Below are 18,208 nucleotides of genomic sequence, written 5' to 3'. Positions count from 1 at the left end.
GAAGTGAAACAATTAGAATTTCTGCCTCATTATCATGGTAATCTTATCAGTCGGATAATGAGGTATTAATGGAGATTTAATGTGCCTCTCATAACAGAATCCCTTGGAGAAAACACATAAGGAAATTGCTGTAAATCCACTTAATGATGGAAAGGTCCCCAAACACCATATTCCAGAGGATGAAAAATGCTGGATGCAAATGAGAGAGAATCAAGGTCAATAACACTGCGGGGACCAAACCCATGGCAGTGCCATCGCCGCGCACCCGCCCTGGTCCCAACACTGCGCCCACGCTCCCCCTTCGGCGGCCGGACCGGGGGGATGCACGACAGCTGAAGAAATGCTCCTGTCTCACAGACAAAATGAACATTTCGTGAGAAATAAGATGCCAAACATGATACTTTTGGACTTGAGCACTCCCATCAAGGCATCAAACAGCAGGCAGTGGAGATATGGGCATGGTCCTGCCACAGGCAGAGCCACTCCTTTCCTCTCAAGCTATTAGAACAGCTAAGCTGCAGGATTTAAAATAATATCTGAAGAGCTCTGTGTTAATCAGTCAATGCAGCAATGCTTCCTTTCCCTTTAACTGGATTTTGGTTCTTTTTTGCCACTGTCCCTCCCCTGAGAGGTGTGGGGATGGAGCAGAGCAGCGAGGCCCAACAGGAAACCTCACAGAGTTAGTGGGAAGCTGCTCACACTTGCACTGCCATCCCCAGCAGAACTGGTGATGGCATCGGAACAAGGCAGAAACGTCAAAGCCAGGCGGTTAAACTGCTCTCCTTTTAATCAGTTTTTACAGAATAATACATTAATAATCACGTTAAGAGACAAGATGGGGTTCCTGTATACAAGATTGTGCAAGCTCGTTAATTTAGATTTATAAAGGCTTTACCAAAGAGGAGAGGCAGTACAAAGCTTTTCAATAGAGGTAAAGCACAATTAAAAGGTACAGAACACACACTACTAACTTAGCAGAGGTTAATTCTCAAGTAGTACAGGCTCAACCACATCCCCAGCTGTACCCAGACATGAGCATCCTTCCCCCTCCGTCCCCACTGCCTTCCTGCTGCTCCAGCTCCCCCAGCACATCGTGACCCACTCCTGCCAACACACAACTCTGCCCCCTCTCCCACCCTCTTCACCCTCCCCATTCCCATGGCAGTGAGTTCTCCAATTCTCTGAGAATTTGGCTTAACAGAACAAGAACATTTTCAAGCAATACGAACCAACACTGTGCTCACCAGAGACTCACCCACAGGAAACAGTATCATGTTCGTGGCTTTTTTTCCTGAAATTTATGGCAGTTACATTCAGCATTTGGTAGTAAAAGGTCTTCAAAACAAAAACTTTTAAACTCAAATCCTTGGTAGGCCACAGACATTCTGATTCTCCTTAAAGAGGATTTAAAAAGGCTTTAAAGAGAAATCTCACTTAGGAGCACAAAGGAATCTCCTAGGGATGAAAAACCCAGCCCTCTTTCCCTCCTCTACCCAAAAAGGAAACCAGCACCTCTGTAACATTCCCAGGCACAGACGTGCCCTCGTTTCATGTGGCAGCTCCTCAGGATGTGCCAACAACCGGCACTGACAACAACGACCGAGCCCGAAGTCCCTGGCTGCGACCTGTCCCCAGTGACCTCTCCCCCTCCCCGCCCCCAAAATGTCCCATTCCTCCTCCAGTGGCTGAAGAAGTTTAATTCACAGAAAGCACCGAGATTACAGCAACAGGCCCGTGGCTGGCTGGCACCTTTTGGCAGCAGTTCTGGTACTTTTGGTCCTTTATGCAGTCTTTTCACCTTCACTATTGCACACCAAACCTAACACCACCACTTCCTAGACATGGAATTTAGCATTTTAAAACAAAACGTTACGGGACACCGGGGAAAACAGTGAAAGGACATTACAGGCAGGTTTTTAATTCTTTGGAAAGCCTAATTCTCTAACTACACCTATCAAGATTATATAAAGGACCTTCAGAGTAGGTTGGAAAAAAAGAAGCAAAGGACCATCTTGCTACAAAAACTGTCAGCTCACCTGGGGCTCACTGAAACTTACTGGTTTTCAAATAACTGAATAACAATTAAAAAAAGACACCAGTTCTTTTAAGTATTTTTCTATGCAGAAAAATAAAGTGATAAAAGCTGTGAAGAAAATGGTTCTTGCCCCTTCTATAAGGGAGAGTAAACCTGAAAGACGCAGTGGTGCTGACCCAACCCTGTGTCCAGGTCAGCAAAGAGGCAACATGCAGGGTGATCACCAGCTCCAGTGTCCTTGTGCCTTCTTTAAGGATCCTATAAATACTCTCCTCAACCAACACCCAAACTGCAGGACTAAGAGAACTTTCACACTTCATTCTTAATGTCTTGGATATTCAAGTAATAATTACATATTACAGGACACTTCGATATAAATGGATTTATATTGCTTTTTGATATGATCTGGACATATCTTCAAGGGCATGTTTGTGCTTTGCTGCTGAGTGTTATTGGTCAGGGCTGTGCTTGCAATATTGAGTTACGTGTTCAGCACCAAAAACCCATCGAGGCTAAATAACCAGAATATTGCAGTGCTACACAGACTGAGTCACCACAGTAAGGCAGATCAGAAGAATTCTGTTTTGACTGAGTATTGCTCCTCCACACAATCGAGTCTCTAATAGAGGAGAAAGACTATAAAAAAAAAAAAAGTTACCATCCCAACTTCTCACCTGTGATTAGTTTGGCAAAACTGAGTTATATCTGAGTCCAAGAAAGTAAGTGTCTTTAATTATGCCCTGACAAGTAGCACAGCCAAATCAAGCACTCAGTACTTTGCTCCAGTTCCAATTAACCGCATGATTTTCCCAAGTATCGTTGCTTACAGGTTTTAATCATCGAAATGCACCCACACACAAAATGAAGCAATCGTGTTTTGAAAAGAATGTGAGAAAGATTTTGTTTTCTTTACCACTCACAGACACCAAGTCTTACCACATCCCTCTGTCAGAAGTGCAATGAACACTCTGGAAAGAGCAAGAAATAATACTGACATGAAAAAGTTCAATGCTCGCTGTCCTTTTTCACTGTATTCAAGCTGAAAAAGGACAGCAAGTGCTTATAAACAGCCAACACGCACTGGCCATGCCCCAGACCACTTCAGTCATGAAAAACACACGTGGTGGTGTGCATAAAAACCTCTTTAAATTGGTAACTGTCAGTTTAAGGGAAAGGCGGGGTGAGAAATCTATAAAACACCCTGAACTGATGCCATGATATGTTTCATAAAGAACAGTGTTATATTATTTTAAAATATTTCATATGAACAGTAAAACTTGCACTGCTGCATAGCAGACAACACGAAGAACATTTAGTAAAAACATTCACTGAAACCCCTGGCATATGTATTTAATGTCACTAATCAAAATATATATTACAGCCCAAGGTTCTGTTAAGGATCTCTGTTTGGGGTTTGTACAGTATACACAATAGATCAGAAAAAATATTACAGTAAGGTATTTTATTTTTCCTTTTTTATATTAGACTTCTCTATTGTAACTTACAGTCCCTCTCCTCTATATATCCAAACCTCTGTAACACCCTAATGCCCTAGCCAAGAAGTGTTCAGCTAGCTAATAAGCCCTATTATAAATTCCAGTTTTAGAAATTTCAGTAATCTTAATTACATTTTAATAAATAGTTCAGTTTGCCCTTTTTAAATCTTAGCCTTTCTAGGAAGTCCTTCTGTCACCAAAACACGGTACATCACAACCTGTTAGAGGTCAGAGAGGCTTTTGCTTTTTATTCGAAGGATAATGAGTCCAAAGAAACTTGCAATGCATTAAATATAGTTATATAATATTTACATTGTCCTCTCAGATTTTAAATTTAGGTGAAATATAATCGATAACTGATGTCAGCTACTACAAACTTTCAGTGTGGCTGGTGTTTTCTTAATAAAAGGTGTATTCAACTAGAAAGTTTACTATGTGGCTGCCCTGATTCCTCTTGTTTCAGTTTTCTGTTAGAAATTAAATGAAGTGAACTATTCACATGAGGAAGAAATCAGGAAGAGGGGTGGTGGAGAAAGCACGAAACATTTTCTGCATGTTTTGAGATTCCAAAATACCTGAAAACTGTGGTCCCTTTTGCAGTGCCAGTATCTAGAGGGGAGAAAAACGCAACCCAAAGAGAAGAGGAAACTCTGTTAAATTAATTAGATTAGTAAAGGTGTGTTTTAAAATGCCTCAATTCTGTACAGTATTATACAAGGAAAGTCTTTTCTTCAGCTTTTGCAGCTGTTGTACATTCTCAGACACTCCTCTCCCGCTCACAGTCTGCCCATGCACGTGCTGAGCGAGTTACTTGCGATCATCGATAGTTTTGATGAACTCCACGGCTGCCGTGAACTGCATCCACCAGTACGACTCCTCTCCAGACAAACAGTTGGCATAGAAACTGCTGATGTACTGCACGGTGGACAGCAGGCAAGGGGGGTTTGCCTGGGGTAGGAGAAGAGAGAGATACTCACAGTTTGTTTGCAAAGCTCAACACCAAACACTGCAGGATACAGAAAGAACCACAACTCCCTTTGTGCAGTGATCCTGACAATACAGTGTGTAACTTATCTCCAGGGCAGGCACTGCTCATCCTGACCAGCCCCACCTCACATGCTCAAAGACATCAGGCTTGATGAAAGGAGCCTTTTTCCATCAAGGAAAAGTGACTAGGAGGCCAAGAGAAAGAAGGGGAACACTGGCAGAATCTATGAAGGTCATCAGGACCTCAACACATGCAGAGCCTGTTGAGTCAGTGTCTGACACATGACAGACCATTCTCCACTCATGTCAAAAAGACCAGTAGTACAACACAACATAAGTCAGTCCTAGCATGGATCTTGTTCCTGAGAGGACAGCACGAAGCCGGCACCAATGGCAGATGCTGGTGGACAAATCTCAGAAACAAACTCCACTCCACACACAAAATCTGCACCCCAATTTCCTTGGTTCCAAATGCTAAGTTTGCTTGCATTCAAAAATGGTAACTGTGGTCATGTTTGTGATTCCCATTCCAACCTGCTGAATCAGATGTGGGTTTGAGCCTGGCATGCTCCCCATTACCCACAGGGATTACTTCTCCTCCTAAATGTGCTTGTTAATGACAAGAATTAGCTGGGGTTTGTGACCTCTGCAAAAGAACTCACCTTTATGAGGACAAAAACCAAAACAGGAACAAAATCATCTGCCCCAGGTACTGAGTCCTCGTTGGCCAGGCTGAGCAGGTTCATGATGGTGGAGCACATCCTCAGGATACACTGCACCTTGTCTCGGGGGGTTTTGTAAGCACTTATCGTGCGGATTTCGGACTGTGCCGATGGCCACGGTGCCTCCCGGAGATACACCTGCAGAAAGACCAACATGCTGCCAGTTCTTGTCTGTCCAAGCTACTGCTGTGCACCACAGCACCAGAGACTCACAGGCTCTGGAGAAAAGGGAAGCTTTAAGGCAAAATGAGTTCAAACTGAAAGAGGGCAGATGTAGGTTGGATACATGGAAGAAATTCCTCCCTGTGAGGGGGGGAGGCCCTGGCACAGGTGGCCCAGAGAAGCTGTGGCTGCCCCATCCCTGGAAGTGTCCAAGGCCAGGTTGGACAGAGTTTGGAGCAACCTGGTCTAGTGCAAGGTGTCCCTGCCCATGACAGATGGGCTCTATGGTTGGTCCCTTCCCACCCAACCCATTCTGTGAGTCTGTGACTGAGATGGCTGCACTACGCTCACAGTGGAGGTGGCTTCCTGAGGTGTTTCCAAAACAAAACCAACAGGAGGAGCCAGTATTCCGTGTGCAACTCCCACAATGAGCCTGTACTTCTCCATGACTTGCTCAGGACCCTGTTCCAGATGAAGGCAGAGCTGTAGGGCCTCTCTTCCTTACCAGCAGCTTTGTGAACACGCACTGTTTAGAGTCACACACTTCAAGTGCTGATCTGAGAGCCAGCAGCTGCAGACATCCAGCCCTGACAGACTCCTTGAGCCTACCAACCTGCTTTTAGTTATCTTATTAGGCATGAGAGAAGTGGAAGCGCTGGGTAAATTCACAGAGCTGCAAGGGTTTGTTAATTCTGGCTGGTTCAGAAAGTTGACTTGACAGCCATAAACCACAGCCATGGCAGGGGAATCACATCAGAAGCGTAAAGGATTCAAATCTTCTCTTTTGAAGCAAATTATCAGAAAGTTACTGCATCTTAGTGCAGTATAGCATTGGTTCTTAAATCTTGGTATCAGGACAGAAGTGGCAAAATGAGAAAAAAAGTAATTTAGAAGGATCAGTCAAAGGAAGACACTAAGGCATGGGTACAGCATGTTTTTCCTGCAGGATATTTCAGCTGTCATGGACAGAAAAGCAACACTTCTAAGTGAAAAACAGAACAATCCTCTCCCCATCCCAAACATAATCAAAACCAAGCACCCTGACACACAGACAGAAGTGAAGAAAAGGAGTTGTTACCTCGGGTATCTGAAGGGCCTTGTGGTTTGCAGTCACTACTTTGGATAACCTCTGTATGTGCTCGTGAAGGACCCTGAAAACACAAAAAACATGAGTGAAAAGCAAGCAGCAGCCAGCCTGCAGTCCCTGGGGCTTCCCACTCGTTTTAAAATTTGATACTACAAGGGATATCTTCAGGAATGTACACAGTCATGGTGGCCCTACAGCTGATGGATACCAGGTCAGTGAGGGTGCAGAGGATTGTGCTGTACAACCAAGTAGCTCTTAGAGCATTCCAACAGTATCTGTTCTAGAACACAGAAACAAAAACCCCAAATGCATGGAAAATACTGCACTAAACCAGGAAATGGATGGAGTCCTGAGGCAGATTTTGATCATTCTCTCAGCACACACACTTGCAGACCCGACTGTATCCCAAGTTATTATATTTACGACTTCATTCTGTTCTAGCAGTTTGTTGCAAACACGTTTGCACATGGTGCTAAAGCACTTCCTTGGTCTTCTACAAAATGTTCTGAACAAAAATATGAGTTTGTGTGGCCTGGCTGACAAAGACAAGTCTGTCACAGGAAGGGCACGCAGCTTCCATCTGCAGCAACTGCGAAAGAAACCAAGTCCTCGGAACTGCATTAACTTACTGGTCACGCAGAATATCTCCATCCTGATTAGGGTAGAAGGCAAGTTTGAAAATGCGATTCATCACACTGCGCTCGATGGCTAATTGTGCATCCTGAAGCTGTTCCTCACTGGCATTCTGCCATATGGCATCCTGAGCCATAGCTCCATACAGGAACTGAAGGAAATCCTCAACTTGGGCTGTTTTATCATCTGCTGCTGTGAGCTTCTGGAAATCTGACACAAGGTAAGAAGAACATTCACTTAAGTAAAAAGTATTAATTCTGATAGAGTTTTCTGGCAAGAAGAACCCAGAATCTCTTTCAGACTTCCTGCCAGCCAGCAGTGAGGCTGTTTTGCCCACATCCCAGTAAGGGAAATGCAAGCAGAAACACTTGAAATAAATGGAGGCATTAGAGGAAAAGCATATAGAACATATTTAGTAAAGTTTATGGTCAAAATACTCGATACTGTGTTAATCACTCCCTCTGCAGCACCAGTTCTTAAGCCTCTTCCCAGCCACCCACAGCAATCCCCGGGACAGGCACTGGCAGGAACCCAGCACACACAAAGCTGTCAGATGCTGAAGGGGGAGCTGGGGCAGATATGGAAACCCATGTGCCCCATTTCCCACTACCTTTATTAAGTACATATAGATGTAACATTCATGTTTATGTACAAAACACAGACTGAGTGATCAGCCCAGAGAATGCAGCATGACCAAATCACTGCCCATTCATCAGCTTCATATTTACAGCACCCTGCCCCAGAGACAGCTGCCACTCACATCTGCCAGCAGCCTCAATGCCACGGCTGCCAGTGGCTCTTTTAGATCATCCAGAAATAGCTGTCTCCTTTCTGTCCAGTGAAAGGGCTTTAACTCCTTCCTGGGTTGCTGAATCTTACTATAAATACTTTCATCCCAGCAAATGCAAGATCTCATATTAATTCCAGCCTATTCAGGCACATTTAATATGCAGTACCCAAATGCTCCAGGAGCAAGAACTGACTCCAAATTCCTTATGTGCTCCATTAAGTCACATATGTGCCTAGAGAGCACAGAACTGGTTTGGTGTAAGTGGTTCTGTTTAGAGTTGTCTTTTTGGTGGTGCTGTCCCTTATGCCATGGTATTTTTAATTCTTTGATTCATTTGGTTCACGCTACTACTATCCCCCATACCTTCTAAGATGCACCCATAGGTTCTAGACTAAGAACTGAATGCTGCAACTTCATTTACCATTTATCAGTAGATCTAAAATAATTAATAGTATTCATGCTTCTTCCATGGGACTAGATAATATGATTTAGCATAACTTCCTAGGCCAAAGCAAGGTCAAATCACCTTCATTCTCTCAGTCCATGAAAAATGCAGACAGTTACCATGGTTTAGCTGGTATAAGTATAGTAAAGTCACAGTAATCTATTTGAGCCATTAATTCACCAGTTGAAATTAAAATAATTTTAAGAATCTTCTCCTCAGACCAAAAGTTGTATTTTAAAACATTAACCCAAGCCAGCATCTAAATAAGAAGGAATATAAACACTCCAGTCTGCATTAATCTTACCTTGAATAAATTCCCTTATTTTCTTTTCTTTGCTCTCCAGCAGTAACCTCACACATACTGTAGTGAAGTATCTGTTGGCCACTTCTTTATCTCGTAGAACTCTCTGCAAGAGCCTTTCCAGGTGTGCTTGTGTCGTCTGCAGGCCTTGGCGACAGCGAGTTAAATAAGCGATATATGGAGCTCTTTTCCTAAAATAAAGAGGGCTCTGCATCAGATAACAGAGACAGAGGCTAACAGCTTTACAAACTGCTAAGCTTTAGTGCAGGAGGAGTCTTCAACCTATTGTTTATAATACAAAACAAAGTGTGACTTTGGAAGTTCACCTCATACAGATTTCTGTGAGTTCACTGCCCTGGCAGCACTCAAGAATGCCAGACTAAAGCAAGTTTCAAACTGCATTTTGTGTGTGTTATAGCTGAATACTACCCACAAATTGATTTAACCTGAGTTTATTACTACCTGGAACAACTTAAGGCCCAAGCTTTTTTAAGCCATTCACAGATAGGTGAGACAATTTCATTGTTTTGGGGGGAAGCAGAGGTGTAATAACCTGGTTTGGTGAAGTACAATTTAAAACAAAAGGGATGTTCCCAATCTGCTAGTGAACAAATATATGAATTTGGGATGCTGTTATTAAAGATCAAGCTACCTATAGTCCTCTGCAATGGAGGCCAGCAGCTTCCGACAGGTCCTGTTATCGAAGCGGCTCACGCAGCGCATCGTCTCCTGCAGCTGCGCCATCAGGTTCTTGTCCTGCAGGTTGATGGCTTCGGCCAGCTGAACTTTCAAGAAGCACACAATTTCATTATCTAATAAAGAACAAAGAAAAATCGTTAAGGAAAAGAAACGGGCATGATGAAAATTAATGTTTCCCATATTCAAAACCAGTTTATGATTTAAAACAAACTTTCTGTACATTAGGCAATAAATGTTATTTTAGAACAGTTTAATAAGCTTTCTTGAATTTTCCAGATATCAGGGGATAAGTTTTCATATCACAATCTTATCTAGTATTTAGAACCATTCTGAAACACGAATTGGACCAGATAAGGTAATAAATTCAAATTCATCTGTCTGCAAATAACATAGAATGAATGGAGGGACACAACACAACACATATATAGTAAATCAACCTAAAGACTAGTTAAGTTATTTGTGTAGCACAATTCCCAACAGCACATGTATTTTGGGAGTCTATTCTACAGCTTCAGGCTCCACCTGCACTACATCTGTGGTACTTCATAAAAAAAAAAATTAGACCAGATTTAGATGGCAGGTTTGTGAAGTAAGAACGAAAACATTGTGGGGACAAGAGGCAGCCTGTGCCTTCTAAGTCTATAGCAAAGAGAAGAGACCACAAATGGTGCAGCACAAGTGCCATTAGATGGGGCACACATAGTACAAAGAACCTTTACCTTCGGGGTCTGTGTGGTCGGGGAGACCATTCCGTGTTGAGTGGGTCAACATCGGGAAGGCAACAGAATCTGCTGAACAAAGAGCCAATCTCAGTTTCTTCTTTGCATCCCTTAAAGAGGAAAAATATTTTCTTAACACAGTTGCTGTGAGGCCTGCTTCTTCAACAAGAAGTTCTTACTTTCTTTTTTATTTAATACTGCCTAGAAGTTATTTAACATCATTTTAACATACCAAAATTGCCAAGACTTTAGAATATCAGTTCTTTTGATATAGCACCCAGACTATTTTCAAGGGAATTTTCCTAAACACTGAACTGCTCCGTCCTCTCAGGTTACAACATCCCTCCTTCACCAGTGGAAACACAACAGTTTTAGATGCTTAGAACTAAAAGTGCATCAAACTTTACAACTGATCCATACTAAGATTCTTGTGGGAACCAAACTCACAGGTTCAGCTTTTAATTCTACTTTGTGGGTAAGACGAAACCTGCAAATGTATTTACCTATAGGAGAAAGCAGAACTCTGTGGTTGTGCTACTTGACTGGCAGAGTCTGGGAGATCGTCTGCAGACATGTTCTGCAACGCCTCGTCCCGCGGGGAGTCGTGCATGCTCTCACCATCCCCAAGAGCCTCTGTGGAAAAACAGAAACAATACACTTGAAGAGCCAGAAGAAGAAACCAGACTAATTTTCCGCTTGTTATTCTAAGGTCAGGTGGAAAATGAAGACAGCAAATAAACCAGCTTATTTTGGATAAGTGAAAAAAGCATATCAAAATATACAATCTACAAGTTGCTAAGAAAAAACGGCATCAGTTTCATAAGGCAATATACTTCTTCAGTACCCACTAAAACAAAAGAAAATTAAAAACTGGTAGGAGATGTGCTATCAATAACCAGCCAACATGGCAATGGCAATATGGAAGAAGGGTCCTTGGGAATACTGATTTAATTCCCAGCCTCTGTGGGATTGTCCCACAGATTATTTGACAAAACATTCCCGGTTTAGAGCTCACATTGTTCAGCTGGTAATGCTAACGTTGGTCTAAAATACTGAAGTGGTTTTATCTTTAAGGAGGAGAAACTATGTTGTTGATGATTCCAAAAGCCAGGCTCTCACCTGCACTGTCATAGTTCACTATGGCTCCTTCACTGGGACTGGTTCTCTTGATTGCATTCCTGTATTTGTCCAGGATGTCCTCAGCAGCTTGTGCCTGTGCACTGAGCCTTGGGCTGGGATCATCTGAAAGGACCACAAAAAACAACAGGAGTCACCCTGGTGTTGTGCCAACTGAAAGCAAATACAAAAACTCAGACCTACACACTTGGACTCTGTTTTTAGCCACATCAAACAAAGAGCTGCTTGTATTCCATGAAGTCTCAATTCAAATATATTTATAAAGTCTGAAGCAAACCAGAAAAAAACAGTACAATGAAAGGGAACATGAAAAGCCAGATCCTGAGCAGATCCTCAGCACATTTATACTGAATACACAAATGGTTCTGGGATATTTGAAGACTTCTAGAAATGATTAGGCAAAAGGAAAATGAAACACCCAGGTTGAAATCATGTTTAATTTAGCACTTAAGTAACTATTACAGGATTGTGTGTGCAGCCATCCTTACAGCTCAGCTGTGACAAGGATGTGAGCTCTGTAATGGTAGGGGGGTAAAAAGTGAGGACTTGAGTTGAGATTCCACTATCTGCACTGACAGACACCTGACAACTTAAAAACAGCCTTCAAGTCAAGAAGCCTTTATCCATTTTCTTATTCAAAATGCCAGTTGTGAACATTAACTACAGCAGCACATACTTGTCTGTCAGCAGCTACCTGGTGGGCACTCTGGAACTCCAGAAGGCATGTTCTGAGAGAAAATTACTATGATGATATTATTCACATACCTTGAAGTGTTGCGTATCTGTCAGGCACCATGTCATCTTTGTCTTTTTCTTGTTTTTCCTTCTTCCTAAACGGAATAGGAGCTGAAAATGCAAGGTACCTCATCAAAGACTATTCTGAGATAATGGCCAAATTGGAGAAACTTTAAGCAAGTGGCTAATGCAGAAGATTTTCATCAAATAAACTTCAATGAAAGCATAAGCTTATCCACGGGGTGGAGTAGAACTGCACTGCCATCATCTGCAGTAAGCTCCACCTCTACCAGACACCCAGGCAGAACAGTTTTGCCTTCCAGGTACAATACACTCCAGAGAACTATTATCCAAGGGGTCAGGTAGCTTCCTATTTTTATTTACATATTTATTTATACTTTAGTGTAGCCATTAAAGTGACTAAAGACATAACAAAGGCAGCGTGCACTCTGACTGAAGGACCAAAACCCGACAGATGTGGCCCCACCTTTGGGCATGGCAGACACAAAACGTTTCCTCCACCAGGGCTTGTTCCTGTCAGACTTCTCATCATCGCTGTCTTTTCGTTCCTCAACCTGCAGAGGGGCAGAGTCTACATTTGAGCATTTACCAAATCAAGTGTAAAGAGAGAATTTCTCCACATCAGGCTCTGCTACACTGACTGTAAAAACAGAACTACAGCAGAGCACAGGGAGCAGATTAAGTCAGAAATATCCCTCCTGAAGAGGACAGCCTGCAAATGCAAACCCAAAGTCATGAAGAACCTTACATTTCACTTATTTCTTTTTTTAAAGAAAATTACTTCTCAGGCTGCTGCAGCAATTTAACATTACAATGAATTTATTTCTGAAGTGCCACCAAATCCAATAAAGCTCATCCAGTAAATTTAAGAGAAGCCAGCTCCATTTAAGCCACTCTGGACATCTGCAGCTTTAGCTTATAAAACACGACTGGGCAGTGTTTAAAGGGTAACAACGGTGTGTTGTAATTCCTTGGCTAAACACATTTAATACCAACTCTCTGGCATGGACGCTTAGTTAAAGTTGGGCACCACAGATAAAAATGAAGTGATAAACAGAAGCCTCACCTCTCCCCTGGAGGAGTCCTTGCTGGGAGATGAAGAGGACGACTGAGACGTGGCTGCCAGCACAGCTGCTCCAGCACTGCCGGTGGCCACGGGCAGCTCCCGCTCCTCGTTTCCAGGGCGTCTGTTCCAGCCGGGATCACTCATGGGCCTCCGCACCGATGACACGATGTCTGAACTCCTGCTGCGGACCAGCCTCTCCGGGTAGGAATGCCTCTGCTTGAAGGCTTCCAGGTCAGTTGGAATTAGAGCGTGAGACCCAAAGTTTGGCAGTCGGGCCTCGTTACCTCCCACGGCTCCTTCCAAAATGGGCGGATCTGGAGGTGGATGAGAGGGTCTTGCATAGTGCACTTTAGGCCTTACTACAGCTGACACACCTGTGGTCATAAACATAAAAGAAGCCACACACATTTCTTTAAAGATTCTTCCAAGTTACATGGTATTTACACAGAAGCATTGAAAATGCCTCTTTTTAAAAATAAAAAAGCTTACTCTTTACAACTCACCCTCATTTGAGGACAGAGGGTCAAACAGTGCAAGCAAAGAATCTGTCTGAGAAGGAGGAGATGTCAAATGACTGGCTCCTGAAATACAGAGAAAACAAAGTTAGTGCTGTACCAAAACTGCCTCCAATGTCAGGGGCACTGGAGAAACAGTGCTCAGCCACAGCAGGTTACAAAACTTAGACTGCAAAATATTTGTAAAGATATTCTTGTATGGAAAGATCTCTGTAGTTCATGGAAATGATCAAAGAATCACATCACAAATAGTGGGGAAATCTTCAGGAGTGGTCCAATTCCAAAATGCAAGAGGACAGGCAATTTAATCAACCCAAATTAGAGAAAGGTGATCTTAGATCCAGTACTCAAGCTCTAGTACTGAAAACGACCAGAGTTGTCAAACAAATACACTGCTGGCAAATATAGAAAATGTTGAGCTTAGTCACCAGCACTTTGAAATTGGAAAAACTGTAACATTTAAGGACTCTATAAGTGTCATTTGTGCTTATCAGAGATTCCAGGTGAGTAACTTACCATGGGCTGTTTCATCCATATCGGGACTTGTCACAGAATCTTTTCCCCCAAAGTCAGAGCTACATTCAGATCTGAGATCCTCAATCTTGTTAGGAATATCTTCAGATGTTGCACTAATACCTTACAAAAGAAGCATCCATAATAGTCTTTCAGAGAGTGAGGAAGCAAAATCCTGAGGCTGTACAGATGTTTGGTGAACACTGCAGTAATCAAGTGCTAACTCATGGTAGCACCTACAGACACTAGGAGTTTCTGCACTCCCAAAATAACAATTTCTGGTCTACATTTTGAAAAGCTTTAACACTGCCATGAATACACTCTGGCAAGGGGCATTAGAAAGATACTTTACTCTGCTACATACTTATCAGAAAACGAAGAACTAGAGATATGCTGATTTACTTAAATAAAAAAAGGTGTGATAATAAAGCTAAACACAAGAAAGTTTGGAGTTTCTTCCAAATCGACAGTGCTCTGCCAACCACTGCTATTGCAGCATAGAGTATTCACCACTCTGCTGCCTTCTTCATTTCTTCCCTAAGATGAGCAGAGAATCGCTGCTTTGAAAATTCCCAAATGAGTGCAGGAAGTTACTTTATGAGTGATGTATAACTAAACATGTGCAGCAGGGTGAGTGCTCTGATAGAACAGTGTGTTTTCAGGGACAGCTGAACACACCTGACACAACGCTGAGTCCTGGAGTGCTGGGTCGAGAGCTGACCTCCCTCACATCTGTGTCATCAGACGTGCTGCCCAGCCCAGAACAGCTCTCCAGTTCTTGGAGTCTTTCCTCCTGTTTTAAGTCTGGAGCCTCTACAAAAAGGAGACAATGGAGAGCAGAAAGTATCATTCCTCAATGCCAGGCTCCCTTAAGGTTCACATGCAGAAGGAATGCGTGGGTGTTGATTTAGTGTATCCAGTTCTAAGGTAACTCAACCACTTCAGCAAGAGTTTTCTTATATTCTTTGATACAGAAGGCAGAACTCTGCACAGACAGCAATGCTCTGTCTGCACAGGAATGCTAAGGAGTGTTTACTGTTTAAAGTGTTGTATTTCTTAGACATAACAGGATACAGTCACATCTTCACTAACTGCAGTGAACTGTACAGCCCCTACTCAATATCACAGGGGAGGAAAGCAAGTGCAAGTTTGCTTTGCAAACCCTTCTCTTCCCCTTCAGCCCTTAAGAATTTCTTAAGTAACAGTAAGTCTCTCCCAATGCTTTCCTTCTTCTCTCCGCCTAGGAACAATTTGTCCTTTTAATCCTGGAAGTATTCATAAACACCAACTTAATCCTAGGACAATAATTTCTTGAAGAAAGAAGAGGCTGCTGTTTTGCATTATATGCCTCTGGAAGAGTCTTAGAATCATGCTAAAGAAAAAAGCAAAAACTGCCCAATTCTGACCTGAATCACTTGGTAATACTTCCACACTCCACGCCTCACTTGTGGTTTCTGATATGGTTGAACCTGTGCAGGGATCAAGCAACACGGATCCTGAACCTGGCAAACACAGCAAGCTGCCTAGCATGTTCTCTGCAGCTGCACCTGCAAAAGTAAAGCCGAAGTGTATGGCTAGAGCTGGGCTCTGGAGACAGCTCTAGAGAGAAAAGTGTCCTCAGTAAAGCCACCAGGAAACACAACGTTGAAAAGAAATGAGCAACTGAATACAATCCAGGTCATGCACACAAAATCCTCCTCCGGGACAGCTGCAGTTTCATCCATGGGCACAGCCTGTGGAGGGAGGAGGAGGAGGCTCCGTGGCCTCGCGGTCCCGGAGTGAGTGAAGCACGGAATGTTCCAGGTGCAGCACCCAGTTACCTGCGATCTCCTGCAGCCGGTCCTCGTCCATGTTGGGGTCGAAGTCACTTCCCAAGACATCTGTGCTCCAGGTTTCGCTCACAGTTTCTGATATGTCTCTGTCATCAGTCAAACCCATCATATCACGGATTTCAAACTTGCGGAGCTTGTCATCCAGATTATCCTGAGTTGTGGCTGTGGGAAAATAAACAGTTCTCAGCTTTCTGAAAGGCTTCTCCAACTACTTCAGACTGCAAACCTGACAAGTGCATTGTAGGAAAAGACCCCCAAACAACTAACCCTGTAATTCTGTCAGGTAAGACAGTGGTTTAAAGCAAGAACTGTAAAGCACTGCGATACTATCCAAAAGATGCTGTCTGAAAACACATTTGAGATGTAAGAAAAAAATCTGGAAGTAAACATGGTGACCTATTGACTAAATCAACAGACAAAATAAATGAAACCTATAGGATTCCTGTAGAAGAACTAACCACAGAAAAGCTGAGGCCTCCAGAGACCAATCCAGCCCAAACCCCCTGCCCTGATCAGTGACAGCAGGTTGCTCATGGCCACATCCAGTCATATCTCTGGGCTGGAGACACCACAATCTCTCTAAGAAACCTGTTCAGTGTTTGACAAATGTATATTAAACAAGGAAACTATCCAGATGCTTTTAACCTACTCCAATCCAGATCTCCCTACTCCTGAAGGGAAAAGCTTGATATCAAGCAGAACTTTACAAGCAGTTTCCTATGAAGGAGTTCAGCCTCAAAGTTCCAGGTGATTTCCTTTTCCTAACAATAGACTACAAGAAATATTTCTTGGGAAGAACCAAACCAAAGCATAAATAAATGCAGGAGTGACCACGAAAGGAAAACATCTGCTTTTTTCTTCCTGAACTAGTGCATTTTGAACCTCTTTGCACAGGACCCTGGCTTTGCCATGCCCAGCTCCTCGGGCTGTATGAGGAGTGGCACCTGCCTTGCTCGTGCTCCAGCAGCTGCAGAGCCTCCACGCCGTTGCTGCCGGAGGGGCCCGCGCCGAGCTCCGACACCGACTCCCCTTCCAGATCCAGCGAGGACACCGAGTTGGAGCGATTTGAAGGACCTGTGAAAACAGATTTGACTCTAAATCTAATTTGAGTAACAGTGCCTAAATATACAGCATTAACAATCCAGGGCGCAATTCACTAGAAAAATTAGAAGAAATTATATAAAATACTGAACGTCCCCACTACTGTACTTTGCTGTAACTAAACAGTCAATATAAAGTCTTTGCCATTAATTTGCCTGTGAATTTGTTTTCTTTATTTTGAGGAGATAGAGAGCAAAAACTACGTTATGGAAGTTATACAAAATAATGCAGGACTGATCTGTCCAAACCTCTCCCATCCCACAGACACCTGTGCTTTGTTGTGTCTGAGGTTCATAAAAAGGAGTTGTCCAGAGTCCAGAAATTATTCTAAGATATGTAACAGTTCACCAAAAGATGACGAAAAATAAGTCTGAGAAGCCCAAGTTAAGAATTAAATTAAATTAGATTATCTTAATAACTAGTACTACATTTAAGTTTCAAAAAAATATCCCTTTGTTTTGTCCTTCTAAACATACTTAGCTTTTCTCTTCCCAATTCTCAGACTTGGTTATGCCTTTGTAGGTCAAAATTTAGCTGCAGGCTTTTTTCTCTGAACAACTAAGAGAAAAGACAGGCTCTCACATCACATGGCCTTCAAAACAGCAAAGATGAGATGCTGCATCTAACACACCTTCTTTTAGAGTTAAGGGGAAAAAAAAAACAAAAACAGAGCAACAAAACTTCTTCAAGACTTAAGCAGCCCTTCACCTTCAGATATTCCTTCCAGATTATCACTGCAGAGGGAAAAGCGCAAGGTTTTATCAGGTTTACCATGGAGTTTGTTTTCGTCAATGGGGACATCTTGCCCGCCATCTGCAAGCTGCATATTTAAGACCTGGAGAGTGGGGAAAGAAACAAGACTTCCTTAAAATCACCTATTTCTCAGGTAACTAAATAGTAAATAAAATACTGGAGGCACGTTTTTGTATTGTCAGTGCCACAATCAAGTTTCTAACATTCCATCTGAAGAAGGGCAGCGATCTCCCAAGTCAGGGCCTGGGGACAATGCAAGATGCCACGCTGTGAACATCAGGCATGTCCTGATAATGGAGCCAGGCTCCAACAGCACCCCACAGACCAGTGTCACATGGAAACTGATCTCCACGAGGCTGCCAAAGGAGATAACCCCAACCTCCAGGCAAGGCAGCAAATCTGGAAGCAGCAGCTGTGCTGCAGCTGGAGAAAGAAAAGGCAGGAACTCCAGCCCTGCCC

At 43.0% G+C, this 18,208-nt stretch overlaps 1 protein-coding gene across 4 annotated transcripts in view; it reads right to left on the bottom strand.

Moving 5' to 3' along the window:
- Positions 1 to 769: 769 nt before the first annotated feature.
- The window catches only part of GAPVD1 (GTPase activating protein and VPS9 domains 1), a 29,300-nt gene continuing 11,861 nt past the window's right edge, over positions 770 to 18,208 (bottom strand). For 2 of the 4 annotated variants that reach the window (XM_050319933.1, XM_050319935.1), the window contains 19 exons: positions 17,705 to 17,831; positions 16,844 to 16,969; positions 15,884 to 16,057; positions 15,470 to 15,610; positions 14,742 to 14,876; positions 14,067 to 14,186; positions 13,539 to 13,616; positions 13,036 to 13,409; positions 12,436 to 12,523; positions 11,979 to 12,059; positions 11,196 to 11,318; positions 10,580 to 10,709; positions 10,077 to 10,186; positions 9,311 to 9,470; positions 8,662 to 8,849; positions 7,119 to 7,332; positions 6,481 to 6,553; positions 5,181 to 5,378; positions 770 to 4,479 (listed from right to left, as the gene is read on the bottom strand). In XM_050319933.1, coding sequence (XP_050175890.1) covers positions 4,339 to 4,479; positions 5,181 to 5,378; positions 6,481 to 6,553; positions 7,119 to 7,332; positions 8,662 to 8,849; positions 9,311 to 9,470; positions 10,077 to 10,186; positions 10,580 to 10,709; positions 11,196 to 11,318; positions 11,979 to 12,059; positions 12,436 to 12,523; positions 13,036 to 13,409; positions 13,539 to 13,616; positions 14,067 to 14,186; positions 14,742 to 14,876; positions 15,470 to 15,610; positions 15,884 to 16,057; positions 16,844 to 16,969; positions 17,705 to 17,831 — 2,781 coding nt within the window. In that variant the 3' untranslated portion in view covers positions 770 to 4,338. The remainder of the gene's footprint in view (positions 4,480 to 5,180; positions 5,379 to 6,480; positions 6,554 to 7,118; positions 7,333 to 8,661; positions 8,850 to 9,310; positions 9,471 to 10,076; positions 10,187 to 10,579; positions 10,710 to 11,195; positions 11,319 to 11,978; positions 12,060 to 12,435; positions 12,524 to 13,035; positions 13,410 to 13,538; positions 13,617 to 14,066; positions 14,187 to 14,741; positions 14,877 to 15,469; positions 15,611 to 15,883; positions 16,058 to 16,843; positions 16,970 to 17,704; positions 17,832 to 18,208) is intronic. The other 2 variants (XM_050319934.1, XM_050319936.1) reach the window with 1 other exon arrangement.

The sequence above is a fragment of the Myiozetetes cayanensis genome, unplaced genomic scaffold (assembly GCF_022539395.1).
Source record: "Myiozetetes cayanensis isolate MyiCay16 unplaced genomic scaffold, myiCay2020 scf23, whole genome shotgun sequence".
NCBI classification, from domain to species: domain Eukaryota; kingdom Metazoa; phylum Chordata; class Aves; order Passeriformes; family Tyrannidae; genus Myiozetetes; species Myiozetetes cayanensis.
The sequence above is the reverse complement of the archived record's forward strand: the minus strand, read 5'-3'. Positions and strand labels throughout refer to the sequence as shown.